The sequence below is a fragment of the Xyrauchen texanus genome, chromosome 48, assembly GCF_025860055.1.
Source record: "Xyrauchen texanus isolate HMW12.3.18 chromosome 48, RBS_HiC_50CHRs, whole genome shotgun sequence".
NCBI classification, from domain to species: Eukaryota; Metazoa; Chordata; class Actinopteri; order Cypriniformes; family Catostomidae; genus Xyrauchen; species Xyrauchen texanus.
The window spans coordinates 2,890,126-2,909,863 of record NC_068323.1 but is presented as its reverse complement, the minus strand read 5'-3'; the positions used below and the strand labels follow the sequence as shown (position 1 = coordinate 2,909,863).

Sequence of the window (19,738 nt, the reverse complement as noted above, 5' to 3'; positions counted from 1 at the left end):
ATGAATGTTTCGTTATGTTCAGATTTAGATGAGTTTCTGTTATGTTAGAGATGAGTTTAGGATGAGGACAGTGAGACGTTTCACATACTTTCATTTTTGAGCAATTGCTGCTAACCAGAACATAGTTACAAGCTGCACTTTGTAGTGTTTCCCACCAAGATGTATTTAGCATGAGAATATGCATCATAACTGGCCAGTATATAAAGAAATGAAAATAATTATTATAATAATTTGAGTTTGTTTAACATGTTTAATTTAGTTGCGTTTATACAATTAAATTAGGTTCCCACTACAGGATATATTTGAGTTGTGATTACATAGTAATAAGTTATGTTTTTTATTTAATTGCCACTATTGTGTTGTTTATAGTTGTACAGTATTTTAAATTAAACACAAAATAGGATCAAAAGAGTTCAAATGTTTCTCCACATCACATGAAGAAATTGTACAAATGAAATGATGTACACTCATGAGATGAAGACTGCAGACATCAAATATAATAAACTTTGTTTTATTCTACATGTGATGCGTCTCTGACATGAGTGCAATACTTCTCAATATTTGTTATCAAACACTTTGAGCTGCAGAATAATTATGGGTATATTAATATTCTTGCTATTCCTTTTGAGTTCCACAAGAAAACTAAAACTTTAATTTCTGAGCCGGGTGAAGATGTTGATACACTATATTTCTTTATGATGCTGTACTAAATATTGAATAAATTGTGATTCAGTTTATTAGCAGGTTTTTAGTTTTATTAGTTGTATTTAGTATGAATTTGAATGAGATCCTCATTGTTTTGTAACAGAAAAATACTTTCCACTGGTCGTTTATTGTAGTGTAGGGGTTGCTTGACTGTAGTTTAACTGGTTTTTCAGATTATGTGTTTTTAACATGTGTATTTTGAGTTTTTATAGTCAAAACAATTGAAAAAAATTTATCTACCAGTGCAATCCAAAGTATTTCGATTACATTACTGACCTTGAGTAATCTAATAGAATACATTACAAATGACATTTTATAGCATGTAATCTGTAGTGGACTACATTTGAAAAGTAACCCTGTAACTCAATTACTGAGTCACCTGAGAAAGTAAAATCCAACATCTTAAAGTCCAGCGGATTAAATAATATGAATTTCAGATGAAATTCTCACTGTAGAAGTTTTAAACAAGTGTGTTACTATGAAATGCAACACAATGTGTCTGTGTTTGTGTAGAGTTGCAGAAGAAATGACAAAAAGATAAAATTAATCAGATCAATAAAATAATAAGTAATGAATTATTAAAAGTACTAAATCTTGTATTGAGTGACTTATAGAATGAGCACTAGTGATGTTCTTGTAAACGAATCAAGTCTTTTTGAATAAATCTTATAAGTGAACGAAGCATTCCCGTTCACCTCATACAAGGATATTTTTCGGACACTGATGTCTCTCCCTTCCGGAGCCGATGAGACCTGCTGCTGTTCATGTCTGTAAAGACTGACAATAGTACGAGTCAAAAGCATTCAACAGACAATATGCTTGTATTCTCATTACTGAGACCTTTCTGATCTGTCAGATGTTTTGACAATATGGTGTACAGTAAATAATCATATTTGATAAGTTATGAAAATAAAGCACTTCTAATAAGTCAGCAAATGAAAACTTGTTAAGAGTTGATCATATTGTCTTGAGCATTTAAATCACTCTCAGTGGAGGGAATAAGGCATAGTGATGATGTCCCACCCAAACTTCAACACACCAAAGAAAACTGTTCATCGGCAGTTCACAAGGACTTTATTCATATAAACAAATGTAAGTAAAAATGTTGATCAGTAAAATGTGTTTTTGATCGTTAAAATGTCAACATATCATTGCACCACAGACACGATATTCACAGTTTTCTAGGAAAATGAATCTAGAATGGCTCACTAATATTTAAGTAATCATATTCAGCTGGGATACGAGTAAGTTACACACTTCAGCTTTAAAGGGACTTTGCTATAGCTATAATATGATATGTTTTGTAATACAATAGGGCTTTTCCTAATGTAATGATCTAATTTAATTTCTAAAGCATTAATAAAGATGTCTGCTAAATGTCTTAGAAATAAATACAATGTCTTGTATAACAATATACGATTAAAATATATACAATAAAAGTACAATCTTGACAATCGACTACTAATTAGCTACATTTAATCCATCAATCCATCATATCTGGATTGGTTTAATTCCAACAACATTATATGATTGTAGGCCTCAGACGTCAGACCACGATTGATCAGGGTCATCTTCAGAGTCCTCTTCATCATCTGTAATTGCAAAGGAGAAACTAAATGATAATTTGTATGAATACATAACAACATTATTGACCGCTCAACATCAGTCATTTGTACTTGTACTATAAACTGAAGGACAGAGCCCCTTCCACCTGTGTGCATTACCAGTGTGTATGAACTGTAACAAGTACAATAATTCATATTAATGCATACAGTAAAACAAAAGTTGTGTAATCTGAGAATCAGTGTTTTTAAACTTTATTGAGTAATGTTATTTGAAGCTATTTAAATTTGTCATCAAATATAAACACAAGTTGCTGTTCACAGAGCTTTAAAGGATGACGATTTGCACCTCTTAGCTCTCACATTTAAGAATTGAGTTCATGTTTAAATACTAATTTTAGATTATTTTGTTATTCGTTTCCTTCTTAATACATTTTCAGTCCACAGTATATATTAATACATTTAAGCTATAGTCGAATAATACTGAAAGCAGAACATAAAATATTTCAGGTGAGTGAACGTAAACGCTCTCTTGGATGGCACTGACTCAAGTGTCGGATGGAGCCAGCGGGAGGTTTCCAGCGGGGGAAAAAGGATCCAACATGACAGAAAATAAGTTCTGTCACCGGGGCGAGCTCGTGTGTTCTCATCAAGTGACCAATCAGCTTCTTTTTTTACTGAAGAACTAGACAAGACGTCAAGATGATCTGAACGCTTTCATTTCAAATGCAGCTGATTGTAATTCATAGTGATTCTGTCACCAAGTGTTTTTCCTGCATTAAACTTCTACACTAAAGAAATGACTAATGAAATCAGAAAGCAGAAGGACAACAGTCATCATTTCTTTACTCTGTGAAAGCTGCATATGGACATACGTGTTCTATGGCAAACTTCAAGTCACTATTTTACAATTGTTTACATTCACATGGTACTCCTGTTGTTATTTCAGTGATATCCACATCAGAATCAGAGAGAGTTGTGGTGAGTTGGTATGTCTGTCACACCTCCACAATTCTTAATCAGCAATTGTGTCATACCTCAGACTGAAAATCTGGCCATCCATTTTTATTGAGGCACACCCAAAAGTAATTTACTGGCTATGCCAAAAATAACTCAAGTATTATTTCAGATTTTTGATTTATTATTTATGAGGTTAAAATGTTATAAGCCCTTTTATTTTTATTATATCAAGTTGCATTTGGTTAAAATCACGGCTGCTGCGATGATTCACCACTGACAAGTGCAGGACTGAGAGACATGTTACTGAAAATATGCACAGATTAAAAGACATTCTTGTGATTTAAAAAATTTGATCAAATTATCATGACTATTTAGGGGTAAAAAAATTAAAAAATTTGTAACTAGTCCTTTTGGAAATGCTCATAATTATTTGGGGGGCATCAATACTACTAATAATAATAATAATCAATAATGAACATATGTTTTAATTTAAGTTATGTTTTAAGTGTTACCTATATTTTAAGCCAAGATACTTTTAAATTGAAGTCTGAGTTAACATTATATTTATTAAACATTCTTCACCTCAGTAATGTTTTGTGATCTGATGAGATAATTATAATTTGCACTTTGTCTCTTTCTATCTTAAACACATGAGATTACAGATGTTGCTTCTAAAATAATGTGCGTGAAGGTGTCTCAACGCCGTTACTGCAGAAAAACTGTTTTGTTTTGCTATAAATAATGTTGTCATGACGACCACATATATCTGATGAGATATTCAAGAGTTGAAGTGAGATTGCGAGCGTGCATGTTTGATTGAGAGACCGCGCGTGAGCGGGTGTACTGTGTATAAACGCATGCGCAGACCGACCGTCGCTCTCATAACATCAGTCATGCTCCGATATTATTTGTGTTTTATTTGTAACATCCTCTTGCAGTTGAATTCCCTCTCTAATGTGATGTACAGAACTAGCATAAATCCTCATGAAAATGGACACCTCACAATTCATACAGATTTGATCGGCTGCTGATAAATATATTTCTGATGATGACATCATAACGCTGCTAAAGATCGCTCGAGGGTCACATGTGGTCCGCGTGTTGAGTAGCGCTGACTAACAGGAATATTCCGGGAGGCTGTGTCAGTGGAGCTCACGTCACCCGTCTCTTTTGAGATAATGGAGTCGAGTGCGGACTAGACGGAGCAGCGTTGTGATGTTTCTGTGATTTCATTGTTCTGTACGATTCATTTTTACGGAGCCCCCGAAGTGACCTGTGCAAAAAAAAAAATCTAAGAGACTTTCGCGTGCGCACGAGAAACTTTCGCGTGCGCACGAGATACTTTCGCGTGCGCACGAGAAACTATCGCGTGCGCACGAGAAACCTTCGCGAAAGTATCTCGTGCGCACGCGAAAGTCTCTTAGATTTTTTTTTTTGCACAGGTCACTTCGGGGGCTCCGTACATTTTTAAACACATGCATGATATAATAAAAATGATGCATGGAAAAGAATCTGTCGGCAGTCTGAGTGAGTTTGATTCATTCATTGATAGATCGTTCATCTTATTAATGATATGATATTGAGCATAAAACACTCTCCCTTCTGAATCCATGTCAAATTAGAGTGATATTCTAGTTTTACCTCATCTGTGATCTGGTTTTTAAAAGACATGGTCAGACGTGCATTCCACCAAAAACGTTACAGCGACAGCAGTAAGAACGCCTTCTTCACACAGAGTCCTCATAAACATGAATATTACATTATTATAATAAAGCAGAGTGTCTTCCTCACCTCCTTTAGAGGAATCCTCATGTGTTGGTGACTTGTTGTTCTCTTCCTGACTTGTTGATTCCACACGATCCTGAGTTTTACTCCCGGTTATGGATTTTATACCAGACCAAAGAGCACTTCCAGCAGCTCTTGCAGTAGCTTGAATCAAACCTTGGCTGTCTAGTCTGTGAGGAGGAAACAAGAGATAATAATATTAATATTAAACAGAACCATTTATTTAATGTTAAATATGAATTTAAGGTCAACTTTAATTATTAATCATGTAGTTCTTGATGTATCCCTTCTGTGTTCATTCATCAGAATATTTTACCACCCCTCCATACTTTTAATTTAACTTCTGTTTGGACATTAGACCTCCAAACACAGAATGCAGTAACTTTGACAACACTGAAATGGGAAAATACTTTTTGAATTGTTCAGGCAAATGTGTATTTTATCTGAATATAGTTGAGTCAAACCCATCTGTCACAGGACTGATCAGTCTGAGAGTCTGATTTTGGTCAGAACATTTTCAGTAAATGTGCAATAATTAATGATCATTTCTGTAAACAAATATAAGAGACTTTCAATATGCAATGATGCTCTATTTAATACAATGAAGAGAAATGATTACTCACTCCAGTTCACAGTCTGAGTATTTCAGCACTTCACAGAGCTTCTCCCCTGATGATTCTGTAATTCTGTTTCTTCTCAGATCAAGTTCCTTTAAAGACCGCACTGTTTTCACCTCAGCCAAAGAAGCAACATCTGTGATTTCACATTTATATAGACTAGAAAGAGACAAACACATAAATAGAGAAGAGATTATCTTTAATCAATCATTCACAAAACATGCAATAACTTTAAAACATTTCCCAAAATATGTGAACTCAAGCACTTAATGATAATGTGTCTTGTTTCGACTATTTCTGAGTGATTTTACCACTGAAATACCAAAACAAATTCTTAATTTCTTTCCTTCTCATAGATAGAGATGCAATGATACTTCAGCACTTTATCAGTTATTAGTTTATGTTGACTGTTTTTATTTATTTATCTGTATTAGTTAATGGATATTTATCGATGCATCTTATGTTTTATTATAGAGTCATTTTTCTACCTAATTTTAGATTACAGTAAGATTTAGATGACATTTGCCATTCATCTGACATTTAAAGAGATAGGATGAATAAAAATGTTATTATGAATAATAAAAAAATAATTTAATTTCAAAGCTTACAACAGAGTTAACTTGGAAATGTGTAGAAATGTGTTTTATCCATTTATACATGTACCATTTCTCTAATAGGGGGTAGAAAAAAAGATATGGCGTCGACTACATATAAAGTAATTGTATTCCAGATCATATTTTAATAATTTATTTTGGCTCTAGTACAGTGACAATATAAAATCAAAATATACAATTTAGCAAAGAACATATTGTTTATATATCACACTTACTCTTATTCTTGCACAGTATGAAGGGTATATTATACATGAAAATAGATCACAAGGGGGTCATCATATTTGTAGGTCCTTGGCATCAAAATGTCTGAAAGCCCCTGCTCTAATCAACTTATTCAACTAATTATCATCAATGTATCAGTTATTGGTCATTACATGACAATTATTATTGACTTCTCTGTATCAGACAGAATTTAATGTTGGTTCATCCCTTCTTGTAATTGAACATTACTCACCTCAGTTTCTCCAGTTTACAGTGTGAATCGTTCAGTAGATGACATATGTGATTCAATCCTGTGTTCTTTAGTGTGTTTCCACTGAGGTCGAGTTCTCTCAGGTGTGATGGATTTGAACACAAAGCTGAAGTCAGGATGCCACACTGTTTCTCTGTTATTCTGCATTCACACAACCTGATGTGAAACAGAGAAGGTAAAATATATCATATCTGTGATTACCCTGGAAAATCATTGTAACCATGGAAACAATAGGCATAACTACTTTGTCATTCTGTAAACGTGTACTACAGGTGAACTCATGAACAGTTCAATACAAACAGTTACTAACTCTAGATTTTCCAGCTGGAATTGAGAATTTCTCAGTAGACCACACAGGTGTCCAATTCCTGAGTCTCCTAGTTTATTCCTACTCAGGTTCAGATGTCTGAGGTGTGATGGATTTGAATTCAGAGCTGAAGTCAGAGCAGAACAACCTTCATCTGTAATATCACACTCTCTTAACCTACATTGTGAGAAAGAGAGAAAGAAAAAGGGAGAGAAGAAACAATCTTTTTACTCTGTAAGGTTACTTGCTAAAGTTAAAATACTTAAGTTAGTGAGTACTGAAGACTGAAAATAGACTGAGAATAACTGCTTCAAAAATATGGGATCAGAAAAAATCCAGTAATAGAAAGTAAGGTGAAGTTCTCTCATTTTAATTATAATCTGATCATAAACTGTCAAAACACTACAAATTGTAATGTTCTCTATGTGTACCATAAATACATCATTCATCTAAGCAGCTAATCAACCTTTCAGTTAGTTTTGAGAGTTTATTTCACATTATAGACAACAGCAAATGTTCCCACTATACATTCATATCGGTAATGAACTGTAAGTTGAATACAAAATATAAAACCATTTAAAATACTCACAGAAGTTTGTTGAGTTTACAGTGTTTATCCCCCAGTAGAGCAGCGATCTGCTTCACCTTTGAGTCTCCTAGTTTATGTTTACTCAGATTCCACTCTCTCAGGAGTAAAGGATTTTTACTAAGTGTTTTAGTCAAATACTGATGGGCTTCTTCTGCAGGACTTTTTAACAACCTGTAGAGAAGGAAAGTTACAGCAGTATTCAATTTAAATCTCAACTAAACTTTGTGTAATGAATAATATGTAGAAAATATTGCTCAATTAAACCCCAGTGACTTGTGCTGATGAAAGCAGTTTTGCACTTTTTTAATGTTGAATAGATTTTTCAACTTTGAACAACAGATTGTGTAACTTACTGTATTACTGAAATACTACATCTATAAATAATTAGACTGTATCTAATTTATTTTCCATAAGTTTAGTTCACCTTAGAGTATTTAATTTACAGTGTTTATCCTGTAGTAAATCACAGAGTACTTTCACTCCTGATTCTCCAGGGTCATTTCCTCTGAGATCCAGCTCTTTTAGGTATGAAGGATTTGATTTCAGAGCTGAAGACAGAGCTTTATATCCTTCTTCAGTAATACTGCAGTCTGACAATCTAGAGGGATAAAAGATTTATTTGTCCCTTGGAAACAGATCATGATACTGTCACGAACCCCGCTCCTATGCCCCATCCCCGCTTCCTCGAGCATTCACACATGCACTCCGCGAGCGTGCTCGCTTCCCGCTCCCTCGCTCCGCCCCCTTGAGCTCGTACGCTCTTTCCTCCCTCGGGCTTCCACGCCTGGTTTTGCTATTACGAGCTCTCGCTCGTAAACTATCTCCCCCAGAACATTATGACCACCTGCACTCACGCGCTACCAATCCCCACACATTAGTAACACCTGCACTCGTCTCATCATGGATATTCGTTACACCCGCACCGCTCGTTAGTTCCCCTATTTAACTCACTATCCTTTCGTTTGTTTGCCGTTGGTTATTGTGTTTAGTTTCCCGCATCTTTGCCCCCGCTAGTCTCGTCTAGTTTTGCCCCCCGCTAGTCTCGTCTAGTTTTGATCTCCTCTTGTTTACCCCTTAGCTTGCCAGCTCCATTGTTCCCCTAGTTCCCCTGTCTTTTGCTCCCGCTAGTCCCCTTGTTTCATGCTTGTTTCCCGGTTTCGACCTCCCGCTATCGTTGACCACTCTCTCCCGGATTTGCCCCCTTGTTTATATCTTGATTCCCCGGCTTTTGACCCTACGCTTCCCTCGACCATTCTCCCCTCTGGATTTTCCGTGCTGTACTTTTGTTTGCCTGCAAATAAACGCAGTTTTGACATTACATTGTGACTGTCTCATCTTGTGTGTGTGTGTGCGGGTTACAGATACAAATGCTTTATAAATATCTTAAGACAAACTATTGTGTCTTTAAGCTATGAAAAGACACATACTAAATGAATTTATAGCAATATTAAATGTATAAATAAGATAATGTAGTACAAACATGAAAACAAGAAAAATGGTAAAATAATTATTTCCATAGAGTGTGTAAAAAAATATGTGTTCATATGTGTTTTATTCTTAATATTGGCAAGAATCTCACCCCAGAGATGTATGCATTAACAAATGCTTTGACAATAACATCTGATTAACTTGAATTTCTCTTTTATAAATTAATTCACATTCAGAACATGTAGAAATGTACACAAATGAAAATACATACTCCAGTTTCTCCAGTCTGACTTGTGTATTTTTCAATAGAGTAGAAATCTTCATCACTCCTGAGTTTCCTAGATTATTTAAACTCATATTTAGCTCTTTCAGGTTTGAAGGATTTGAATTTAAAGCTGAAACGACTGTATTACACCCTTCTACTGAAATACAGTTATTATTCAACCTGCAGCGAAAAACAAACAAACATGGGAAATGTTTTCAGTTTACTTCAAAGAACTCTATGATAGTATTAATAATAACCAGTTATCGAAACTGTAATATTAATGCTATTTTTAAAGATACTTTATATACAAAGAAAACAATTTATTATACTCACAGAAGTTTGTTGAGTTTACAGTGTTTATCTTCTAGTAGAGCAGCGATCTGCTTAACTTTTGAGTCTCCTAGTTTATGTTCACCCAGATTCAGTTCTCTCAGCATTAAAGGATTTACACCATGTAGAACTGAAGTCAGATACTTATAGGCCTCTTCTGCAGAGGAACTTTGTAACAACCTGGAGAGAGAGGTACACACTGACATAACCTTACTTTATGTATTATGTATAATCACAACCTTACATAACAGAGCTGTGATTCTACAATAATGAAGATTATCTTAAAATGGTACACCACTCTTAAGTCTTGAAGTTTTTTATAGTTAATTATAATTTTCAGAGACAACTGGACTAAGTACGTACCTCAGTCTCAGATTACAGTTTGGTTTCTCAATTAAATCATAGAGTAGTTTCACTCCTGATTGTCCAGGGTCATTTCCTCTGAGATCCAGCTCTATCAGGTGTTTAGAACGATTTGATCTCAGAGCTGAAGACAGAGCTTTATATCCTTCTTCAGTAATACTGCAGTTTGAAAGGCTAGAAGAAGTCCAAACGGTTTTGTTATTTTAAAATATCATTGCTGTTTAAAATAGTTAGTTACAGCACAAAGTGTCTAAAAAATGTTTTCCACATTTTTTAAGTTTATCTTCAATTGGTATTTTGGAGTTGAGGGAATCCTAACATGATCCCCCCTCCACACTACCCCGGCTGCTTATTTGCTTAATACACTTCAGCAGAAATAGTGTATTTTGAACTCTGATTTTGAAAAATGCATTTAAAATGAAGAAGAATGTCATATTCTGCACTATTTCATGGTAAATAATCAAATAAGTACATTAGTTAACAATGACATTTTTTTAATTATTTGAACAAACGCTACTTTTCTTACATTGAAGCATAATTTAGACCTGGAAGATTTTCAAATCATGATTACATGATAACTGTTATATTGTTATGCTGATTATATAATTTGTGATACATATTTCTTTGCATTAAATTATAATTATACAAGTTATAAAAGAGAGAAGGAGTGTTTGTAAAGAAGCGCCTTCATTGGTGGACTCTGACTTTCCAACACATGTACGTGTATATTTGCTAGAGAGAAAAAAATTATTTAATGATCAACCAAAAATACAAAGCTCTATGGATAAATAGGCTACAACCTAAAAAGAGTACACAAATTTGCCTCTGTTGGAAGTATTAGTGCCGTAATTTAATTTTCACTTTTGACACAAACAATCCAGTTTATATCCAGTTTTATATAATGAAACAAGCGAAACTTCTACTTCATTTCAGTGGATATCAAAACGGACACCCATTTGGTTTCATACAGTGCTCGAGGCAGAAAAGACAGTGCCGCTCTATGCGTACAGACCAGGTTCAAAAACACAGACTAGATGGAAACATAATGTTTATGTAATGCACTTCAAAAAACTTTAAATGAATGTTCCAGCAGGAAACAGAATAATGTGGAAAACAGACCAAATTCCCCCAAATTTAACACCTGGTTATACGGATATGTAGATAAACTACTTTTAGTCTGTGATTTATGAGAGATTTGATTAATTAAATATTATCTCATGAATAATGAAAATGACTCAAAATTATTTATAAAGCTTCATGAATCTACATATCAATTATCAGTGTGCATCAGCCAAAAACGTGTCTGAAAACTAGCACACTCTCCAATTGCATTATAAATCACGCAGATTTGTCAATTTGTCAGTTTTTTGGTCAAAACACATAATGTGTCCAAATAATGTGTTAAATATTCATCACATACTTTAATTAATAACTATCATTTACATTGCAAATGTGTTTTTAAATCACATTAAGAGATACAATGTTCTGCACATGATCACACGCCGTTTATGAACACAGTAACATGTTACTGTCATATCTTTTATTCTTTAAATATAAGGGACTGTATTATCCCATTACATTACTAAAATGTTTGCAAACAGGTTTTATGAGAAATAGATGTCTACATGCAGTTAGTGAATGAGACCTATTGTCTGTAGGACAAAAATATACTCACTTGAGTCTGTTCAGTTTACACTGAGACTTCTTCAGTCCCTCACAGAGATGTTTCACTCCTGAGTCCTTCAGAGGACTGTTGTTCAGATCAATCTCTTTCAGAATGGTATCAGAGGAGAGAACACTAGCTAGAGCTGAACAACTTTTCTCTGTTAAGTCACAATAACTCAACCTAAACACAAAACAGCATTGTTTTCTTGTTGCAGATCAGAACAAGCATTTATACAGTATGTGGCTGGGAGTCTTTTATATGTACTTAATGTAATAAGTTATAATGTATAAAATAAGAAGAGTGCACTCACGTAATTTTCTCCAGTTTGCAATGAGAGTCCTTCAGCAGATCAGATAACTTCAGCTCATCAAAGCCTTTTAGTTTATTATGACTCAGATCCAGTTCTTTCAGCAGTAAAGGATTTCTATCAAGAACTTTCTTGAGATGCTCACATGCTTCCTCTGCAGCAGAACTCTTCAAAAATCTACAGAAAGTAGAATATCATTTAAGATTAGATAGTCTTGCTACAATTTTATGGCTTTTGCAGCTTCCATCATATTTGTTCTTTGGCTAATAGATGTGCACCATTCTCTTAAATACTAGTAATAAAATGATAATTTTGTTCTCTAGTTTGAATCATATATGAATGATGATCATGCTATATCACACAACATAAGGGGTATTAACAAAAGCATCAAATAGACAATGTTTGAAATGCTACCCATAGAAGTTGAATTGATCTGTATTTAATAATATTTAATGTGTAAATATTTTGTGGACCATTGTGGGTAATAAATTACTTTATTTCCCAAAATGCTCTAATTTACCTCACATTTTAATGTCAGTATTTATGTTTATTTTATTTTATATTATGTGACTATAGATGTAGTGTGATTTACTGTGTTGCTGTATGGACAGATTAAACTTTTTTTTGTGTTTTTGTTTTACAGTATAGAAATTAGTTTAAAGAAATTCTTCAAATTGGTTGATAAAAATGTATTCCACAATCTTTATCAGGAGAAAATAGACATTCAAAATTAATGATGTAATTAGTTATGCTTTGCTACAAAACTTGTGTTGGACTAATTAAATTAATCTGATGTGTGACTGTTTAATTATTTTAATTTAATTGTAAACAAAGCCTTGTCTGAAAGTTTCTAGTTCTAAAGCAGAAGTGTGATGGTTAAACAGACATTATAGTAAGACAAATCTCCAGCTAGCAAGTTAAATAGACAGTCACATAGATCAGCGATATATGAGAGAAAGAGAGAGCAAATGAAAGAATACAGTATTTTTGTGGGTTTGTTTACATTAGAAATGTAATTGACAGCTGGAATTTGAATTCACAAACATTCTGTCAATATAATTCTATGGATTTTTTCCAATTTGCTATTGTCCGGTGTGCAAAAAAACTTATGTCCGATCAGTTAGAAAAGACAATAGAATACTATTCCAGAACAGTCTGAAGGTTTGTGCCCAGTTTGGATGTAACTCCAAAGCTCTAGGAGGATATAGAAATGTTATTCTTGGTTTAAGAATTTTTTAAAAACCCTAAACAAAGTTTGCAGCATAACAGCTTATTTTTTTTTACATTTTACTACTTTCAATTAAATTACTGTTACCCTGTAAAATGTAAAGTTGTCATTAAGAGAAACAATAAAGTTGTTCTAAATTAAACATTACTTGAAATGTCACATTTGAAAATTATAACTTGAATATATACGTTCCTTAAACTTAAAATGATTAAGTACATAATTGTGGCTGTACAGAATACCCTTAAGCCCTTGCATTTGAATAAATTAAGTATGATTTGTGTTGTGAAAAGTGCAAAAAAAAAAAAAATAATCAAATTTAAAAGTCAAGTGAGATCAAATAATTGAATTTTACAATGGGTCAATTCTGCACTGCCTCAATTGCCCCTCCAACCTAATTTATTACTGTCTTCATGTCTACTCCTGATTTTTTAATATTTGAAGGCTTTTATTACCTGATGGACCTCAATTTACAGCATTCATCCTTTAGTAAATCATAGAGCAGTTTCACTCCTGATTCTCCAGGGTCATTCCCTCTGAGATCCAGCTCAATAAGGTATGAAGGATTTGATCTCAGAGCTGAAGACAGAGCTTTATATCCTTCTTCAGTAATACTGCAGTCTGACAATCTAGAGGGATAAAATATTTATTTGTCTCTTGGAAACAGATCATGATACAAATATTTTATAAATATCTTAAGACAAACTATTGCGTGTTTAAGCTATTAAAAGACACATACAAAATGAATTTATAGCAATATTAAAAGTATAAATAAGATCATGTAGTTCAAAAATGAAAACAAGACAAATGGAAAAATAATTATTGTCATAGAGTGTGTAAAAAAATATGTGTTCATATGTGTTTTTGTCACGAACACCGGTGAGGGCGCCTCCTCCCCCGGCCTTCGGAGATCGCACTGGCCCGAGTACTAACCGCCCTGACTACTTTTCCCATTAGCTCGCACACCCAGGTCTGATTGTTCCCCAGCTGGTACTCATTACCCCTGTCTATTTAACCGTGCTCGTTAATGTCTCCCTTGTGAAGTCTTGATAGCCCCGGCCACATTACTGAGCGTGTTTATTCCGAAGTCTATGTTATCCTGAATACCAACCTAGTCTGTTTTCCTCGACCACGATAGTTTGCCGCCTGCCTAGTTTTCTCCTGCCTGTTTACCGTTTTACGATAGTTCGCTGCCTGCCCTGACCCACTGCCTGTTCTAGTTACAAACCTGCCTGTTCTCTTCCCTCTCTGTTTGATTGTTTCCTGACCCAGCCTGTACGACCTGAGTTTGCACTTACCTAATAAACCGCATATGGATCCCAACCAGCCTGAGTCTTCATTACAGAAGACTTTGCCGCCCATCGATCCAGCGGTGATAGCCCGTATGTCAGAGGAACTCTCCGCTCAGTCAAGCCTGTTATCCGCCCAACAACATCAGCTCGGGCGGCTCACATCAGCCATAGAGGAGATTATGCGAACCGTCCAGGCTTCGCACCAACCCCCACCGGCATCCGCTCCGGTGCTCGCAGCCGTGGCGCCCCCTTTCAATCTAGCTCCCGCAGCCGCTCCGAACCCCCAACCCTCCGCCAACCCCGCGACTTGCGCTCCCAGAAAAGTTTGACGGCACGCCCTCCAGATGCAGGGGCTTCATCATGCAATGCTTCATCTTTCTCTCGCAACAGCCAGCGCTGTACCCCACCGATGAAAGCAAGATCCTCTTCGTCAGCTCTGTGCTCATGGGCCGAGCTCTCGACTGGGCGACCGCGGTCTGGACCAACCAGGGATTTGCTCAATACACCTTCAACTCATTCATGCAGAGCCTGATTGCCGTCTTCGATCACCCAGAGAGCGGCAAGAGTGCCGGGGAACAGCTACTGGCGCTCCGCCAGGGAAGTCGCACGGCAGCGGATTATGCCCTCACCTTCCGCACCCTCGCTACGTAAACCGGCTGGCTTGAGAGCACACTGACACTCCTCTTTCGGCAGGGGTTGAATTCGGACCTCCAGTAAGAACTGGCCTGTCGCGATGAGGGAATTTCCCTGGATCAGTTCATCTCGCTAGCGATCCGCGTGGATAACCTCATCCGCTCTAGACGACCGGTTAGATTGCCTCTGCAGCCCGCTTCGGCACCCCAGCAGCCCGCAACCGCTGAGCCCATGCAAATCGACCGCGGCCATCTCACCACGGAAGAGAGAGACGCCGCCTCTCCAACCGCCTTTGCCTGTACTGTGGCCAAGCCGGACACATCCGCGCCAACTGCCCCACTCGGCCACCCGAACCTCAGCGACCCGGGGTGAGTTTGCCACCTTGGGGGCCACCAAGGTTCAGAAGGTGCCCGGCGCTTCCTCCCTGATACCCAGCGAATACGCCGACCTGAGCGAGGCCTTCAGCAAGGCCAAGGCATCCCTTCTGCCGCCCCACCGGCCTAGTGACTGCGCCATAGAACTACTGCCAGGAGCTACGCCACCTCGAGGCCGGATTTTCCCCTTGTCCGAACCCGAGTCCCTAGCTATGAAGTCCTACATCGAGGAGGAACTAGCCAAGGGATTCATCCGGTCCTCCACTTCCCCGGTGGCAGCCGGATTCTTCTTCGTGGGCAAGAAGGACGGCTCACTCCACCCTTATATCGACTACCGGGGCCTGAATGACGTCACAGTCAAGTTCCGGTACCCGCTGCCTCTAGTTCCAAGCTGGACCTAAGGTGCGCCTACAATCTCATTCGCATCCGGGCGGGTGACGAGTGGAAGACCGCCTTTTCTACCACCAGCGGCCACTATGAATATCTGGTTATGCCGTTTGGATTGTCCAACAGCCCGTCTGAGTTCCAATCCTTCATCAACGACGTGTTCAGGGACATGCTCAACCGGTGCCTAGTGGTCTACCTTGATGACATCCTGATCTACTCCGACTCGATCGAGGAACACGTCAGTCAGGTCAGAACGGTGCTCAAGCGCCTGATCAAACACCAGCTGTACGCCAAGGCCAAGAAATGTGAGTTCCACCTGAGGTCGGTAGCCTTTCTGGGGTACGTCATTAGTCCTGAAGGGGTGGCCATGGACGACAATAAGGTACGGGCCGTACGGGAGTGGCCCCAACCCACCACGGTGAGGGAGCTCCAACGTTTCCTGGGCTTCGCTAACTTCTACCGCAGGTTCATCAGGAACTTCAGCACCATCGCCTCTCCACTCACCGCCATGGTAAAAGGGGGGAGAACTAAGCTCCACTGGTCCACCGATGCCCTCCAGGCCCTAGCCCAACTTAAAGAGCGCTTCACTACAGCACCCATTCTGCACCACCCCACCCCAGACGTCCCCTTCGTGGTGGAGGTGGACACCTCTAACACCGGCATAGGAGCCGTACTCTCTCAGCGCCAGGGCAATCCTCCGAAGCTGTTCCTCTGTGCCTTCTACTCCTGCAAACTCACCGCCGCCGAACAAAACTACGATGTCGGCAACCGCGAGCTCCTGGCCATCAAAGCTGCCCTGGAGGAGTGGCGACACTGGCTGGAGGGAGCCAGACACCCGTTCCAGGTCCTGACTGACCACCGCAACCTTGAGTACCTCCGCTCAGCCAGACGCCTCAACCCCAGACAAGCCAGATGGGCCTTATTCTTCACCCGTTTCGACTTTTCCATTACCAACCTCCCAGGGTCCAAGAACACCAAGGCCGACTCGCTCTCCTGGCAGTACGAGGTCGAACCTCCGAAACCCACAGCCGAACCCATCGTTCCCTCTGCGCTCATCCTAGCCCCCGTCCAGTGGGACATCATGGCCTACATAACCCAGGCCCATGCCTCTGCTCCGCCACCTCCCGAGTGTCCACCCGACCGGACATTCGTGCCCCCCGACCTCCGGGAGAGAGTACTCCGCTGGGTACATGACGCCCAAACCTCCGGGCACCCTGGCATCAAGGCAACCACGCGCCTCTTGAGAAACCGCTTTTGGTGGGAGTCGCTATCCGAGGACGCCTCCGATTTCGTGAATAGGTGTCGAGCGTGCAACTTGGCGAAGTCCCCCAAGCAACCTCCGGCTGGACTTCTTCAGCCTCTACCCACACCCCAATGCCCCTGGTCTCACATCGCGGTGGACTTCGTCACCGACCTGCCCAGTTCCCGAGGACACACCACCATACTCACCGTCGTGGACCATTCCTCAAAGGCCTGTCGCCTCATACCCCTGCCCAAACTGCCCACCGCCCTTGAAACCGCCGAACATCTTTTCCAGTACGTGTTTCGTCTCTACGGACTGCCCGAGGATATTGTCTCGGACCAGGGTTCCCAGTTCACCTCCAGGGTTTGGAAGGCCTTCTTCCGCCTGCTTAATGTCAACCTCAGTCTCTCCTCAGGGTACCACACTCAGTCCAATGGCCAGGCGGAGTGACTCAACCAGGAGGTCACCAGGTTCCTACGCACGTACTGCAATCACAACCAGTCGGACTGGATCCGGTTCCTCCCATGGGCCGAGTACGCCCAAAACTCCCTACTCAAGCCATCCACCAACCTGACCCCCTTTCAGTGCATCCTGGGGTATCAGCCCCCGCTATTCCCCTGATCTGGCGAACCCTCGGAGGTCCCTGCAGTGAATGACTGGGTCCAACGCAGTGAGGCAGTGTGGGACCAGGCCCACGTCCACCTAGGACGTGGGCCTGGAGGAGAGATCCTGAGTCGACACCAATGACATCCTCGACCGCAACCTCATCGCCGAGTTCCATCGGGCCAACCCGGAGAGACCGGCCCCTCGCCTCCTCCCCCGGCCTTCGGAGATCGCACTCGCCCGAGTACTAACCGCCCTGACTACTTTTCCCATTAGCTCGCACACCCAGGTCTGATTGTTCCCCAGCTGGTACTCATTACCCCTGTCTATTTAACCGTGCTCGTTAATGTCTCCCTTGCGAAGTCTTGTTAGCCCCGGCCACATTACTGAGCGTGTTTATTCCGAAGTCTATGTTATCCTGAGTACCAACCTAGTCTGTTTTCCTCGACCACGATAGTTTGCCGCCTGCCTAGTTTTCTCCTGCCTGTTTACCGTATTACGATAGTTCGCTGCCTGCCCTGACCCACTGCCTGTTCTAGTTACGAACCTGCCTGTTCTCTTCCCTCTCTGTTTGATTGTTTCCTGACCCAGCCTGTACGACCTGAGTTTGCACTTACCTAATAAACCGCATATGGATCCCAACCAGCCTGAGTCTTCATTACAGTTTTATTCTTAATATTGGCAAGAATCTCACCCCAGAGATGTATGCATTAACAAATGTTTTAACAATACTTCTGATTAACTTGAATTTCTCTTTTACAAATTATTTCACATTCAGAACATGTTTGGTTTCATACAGTGTTCGAGGCAGAAATAACAGTGCCGCTCTATGCGTACAGACCAGGTTCAAAAACACAGACTAGATGGAAAAATAATGTTTATGTAATGCACTTCAAAAAACTTTAAATGAGTTTGCCTGAAGGAAACATAATAATGTGGAAAACAATTCACCCAAATGTAATACCTGGTTATACGGATATGTAGATAAACTACTTTTAGTCTGTGATTTATGTGAGAATTCATTAATTAAATATTCTCTTATGATTAATGATAATGACTAAAAATGACTCAAAATTATGTATAAAGCTTCATGAAACTACATATCAATTATCAGTGTGCATCAGCTAAAAACATAGCACACTCTCAAATTGAGTTATAAATAAGGCAGATATAATGTTTCACCCATTGGTTTATGATTTACCATTTCAAAATATTGTGTACTACATCTATACAATATTATATTCCTATATTTACCAATTTGTCAGTTTTTTGGGTCAAAACACACAGTCTCCAAATAATGTGTAAAATAAAATTTACATTGCAAATATGTTTTTAAATCACATTTATATAATATATAACTAGCAATTATGATTGCATGCTATACAAGGTTTAAAACGTAAAATTTAAATATAAATTGCATATCGTTTTTTCACACATACAAGCAGGCACGCACACACACACGCGCACACACACGCACGCGCGCACACACACACGCACGCACACACACACGTTGTGTTTCCATGTTTTATGGGGACTTTCCATAGACATAATGGTTTTTATACTGTACAAACTTTATATTCTATCCCCTAAACCTAACCCTACCCCTAAACCTAACCCTACCCCTAAACCTAACCCTCACAGAAAACTTTCTGCATTTTTACATTTTCAAACATAATTTAGTATGATTTATAAGCTGTTTTCCTCATGGGGACCGACAAAATGTCCCCACAAGGTCAAAAATTTCGGGTTTTACTATCCTTATGGGGACATTTGGTCCCCACAAATTGATAAATACACACTCACACACACACACACACACACACACACACACACACACACACACACACACACACACACACACACACACACACGTTGATCAACGTTTGGAAGCACCAGGATAATTTAAACTCAATTATAAATGTTAGGAAAACAAAACCACAATCTAAGTGTTAACTGTTAAGAGATACAATGTTCTGCACATTATCAGATGCCGTTTATGAACACAGTAACA

At 38.9% G+C, this 19,738-nt stretch overlaps 1 protein-coding gene across 1 annotated transcript in view; it reads right to left on the bottom strand.

The window, feature by feature from the left end:
• Positions 1-1,768: 1,768 nt before the first annotated feature.
• LOC127639319 (protein NLRC5-like) overlaps positions 1,769-19,738 on the bottom strand; it is a 57,622-nt gene continuing 39,652 nt past the window's right edge. Inside the window, exons 17-29 of the mRNA XM_052121249.1 lie at positions 13,651-13,824; positions 11,974-12,147; positions 11,673-11,843; positions 9,998-10,171; positions 9,638-9,814; positions 9,311-9,484; positions 8,036-8,209; positions 7,612-7,782; positions 7,026-7,199; positions 6,698-6,871; positions 5,636-5,788; positions 5,019-5,182; positions 1,769-2,297 (exon numbers count right to left, since the gene is read on the bottom strand). Coding sequence (XP_051977209.1) covers positions 2,245-2,297; positions 5,019-5,182; positions 5,636-5,788; positions 6,698-6,871; positions 7,026-7,199; positions 7,612-7,782; positions 8,036-8,209; positions 9,311-9,484; positions 9,638-9,814; positions 9,998-10,171; positions 11,673-11,843; positions 11,974-12,147; positions 13,651-13,824 — 2,107 coding nt within the window. The 3' untranslated portion in view covers positions 1,769-2,244. The remainder of the gene's footprint in view (positions 2,298-5,018; positions 5,183-5,635; positions 5,789-6,697; positions 6,872-7,025; positions 7,200-7,611; positions 7,783-8,035; positions 8,210-9,310; positions 9,485-9,637; positions 9,815-9,997; positions 10,172-11,672; positions 11,844-11,973; positions 12,148-13,650; positions 13,825-19,738) is intronic.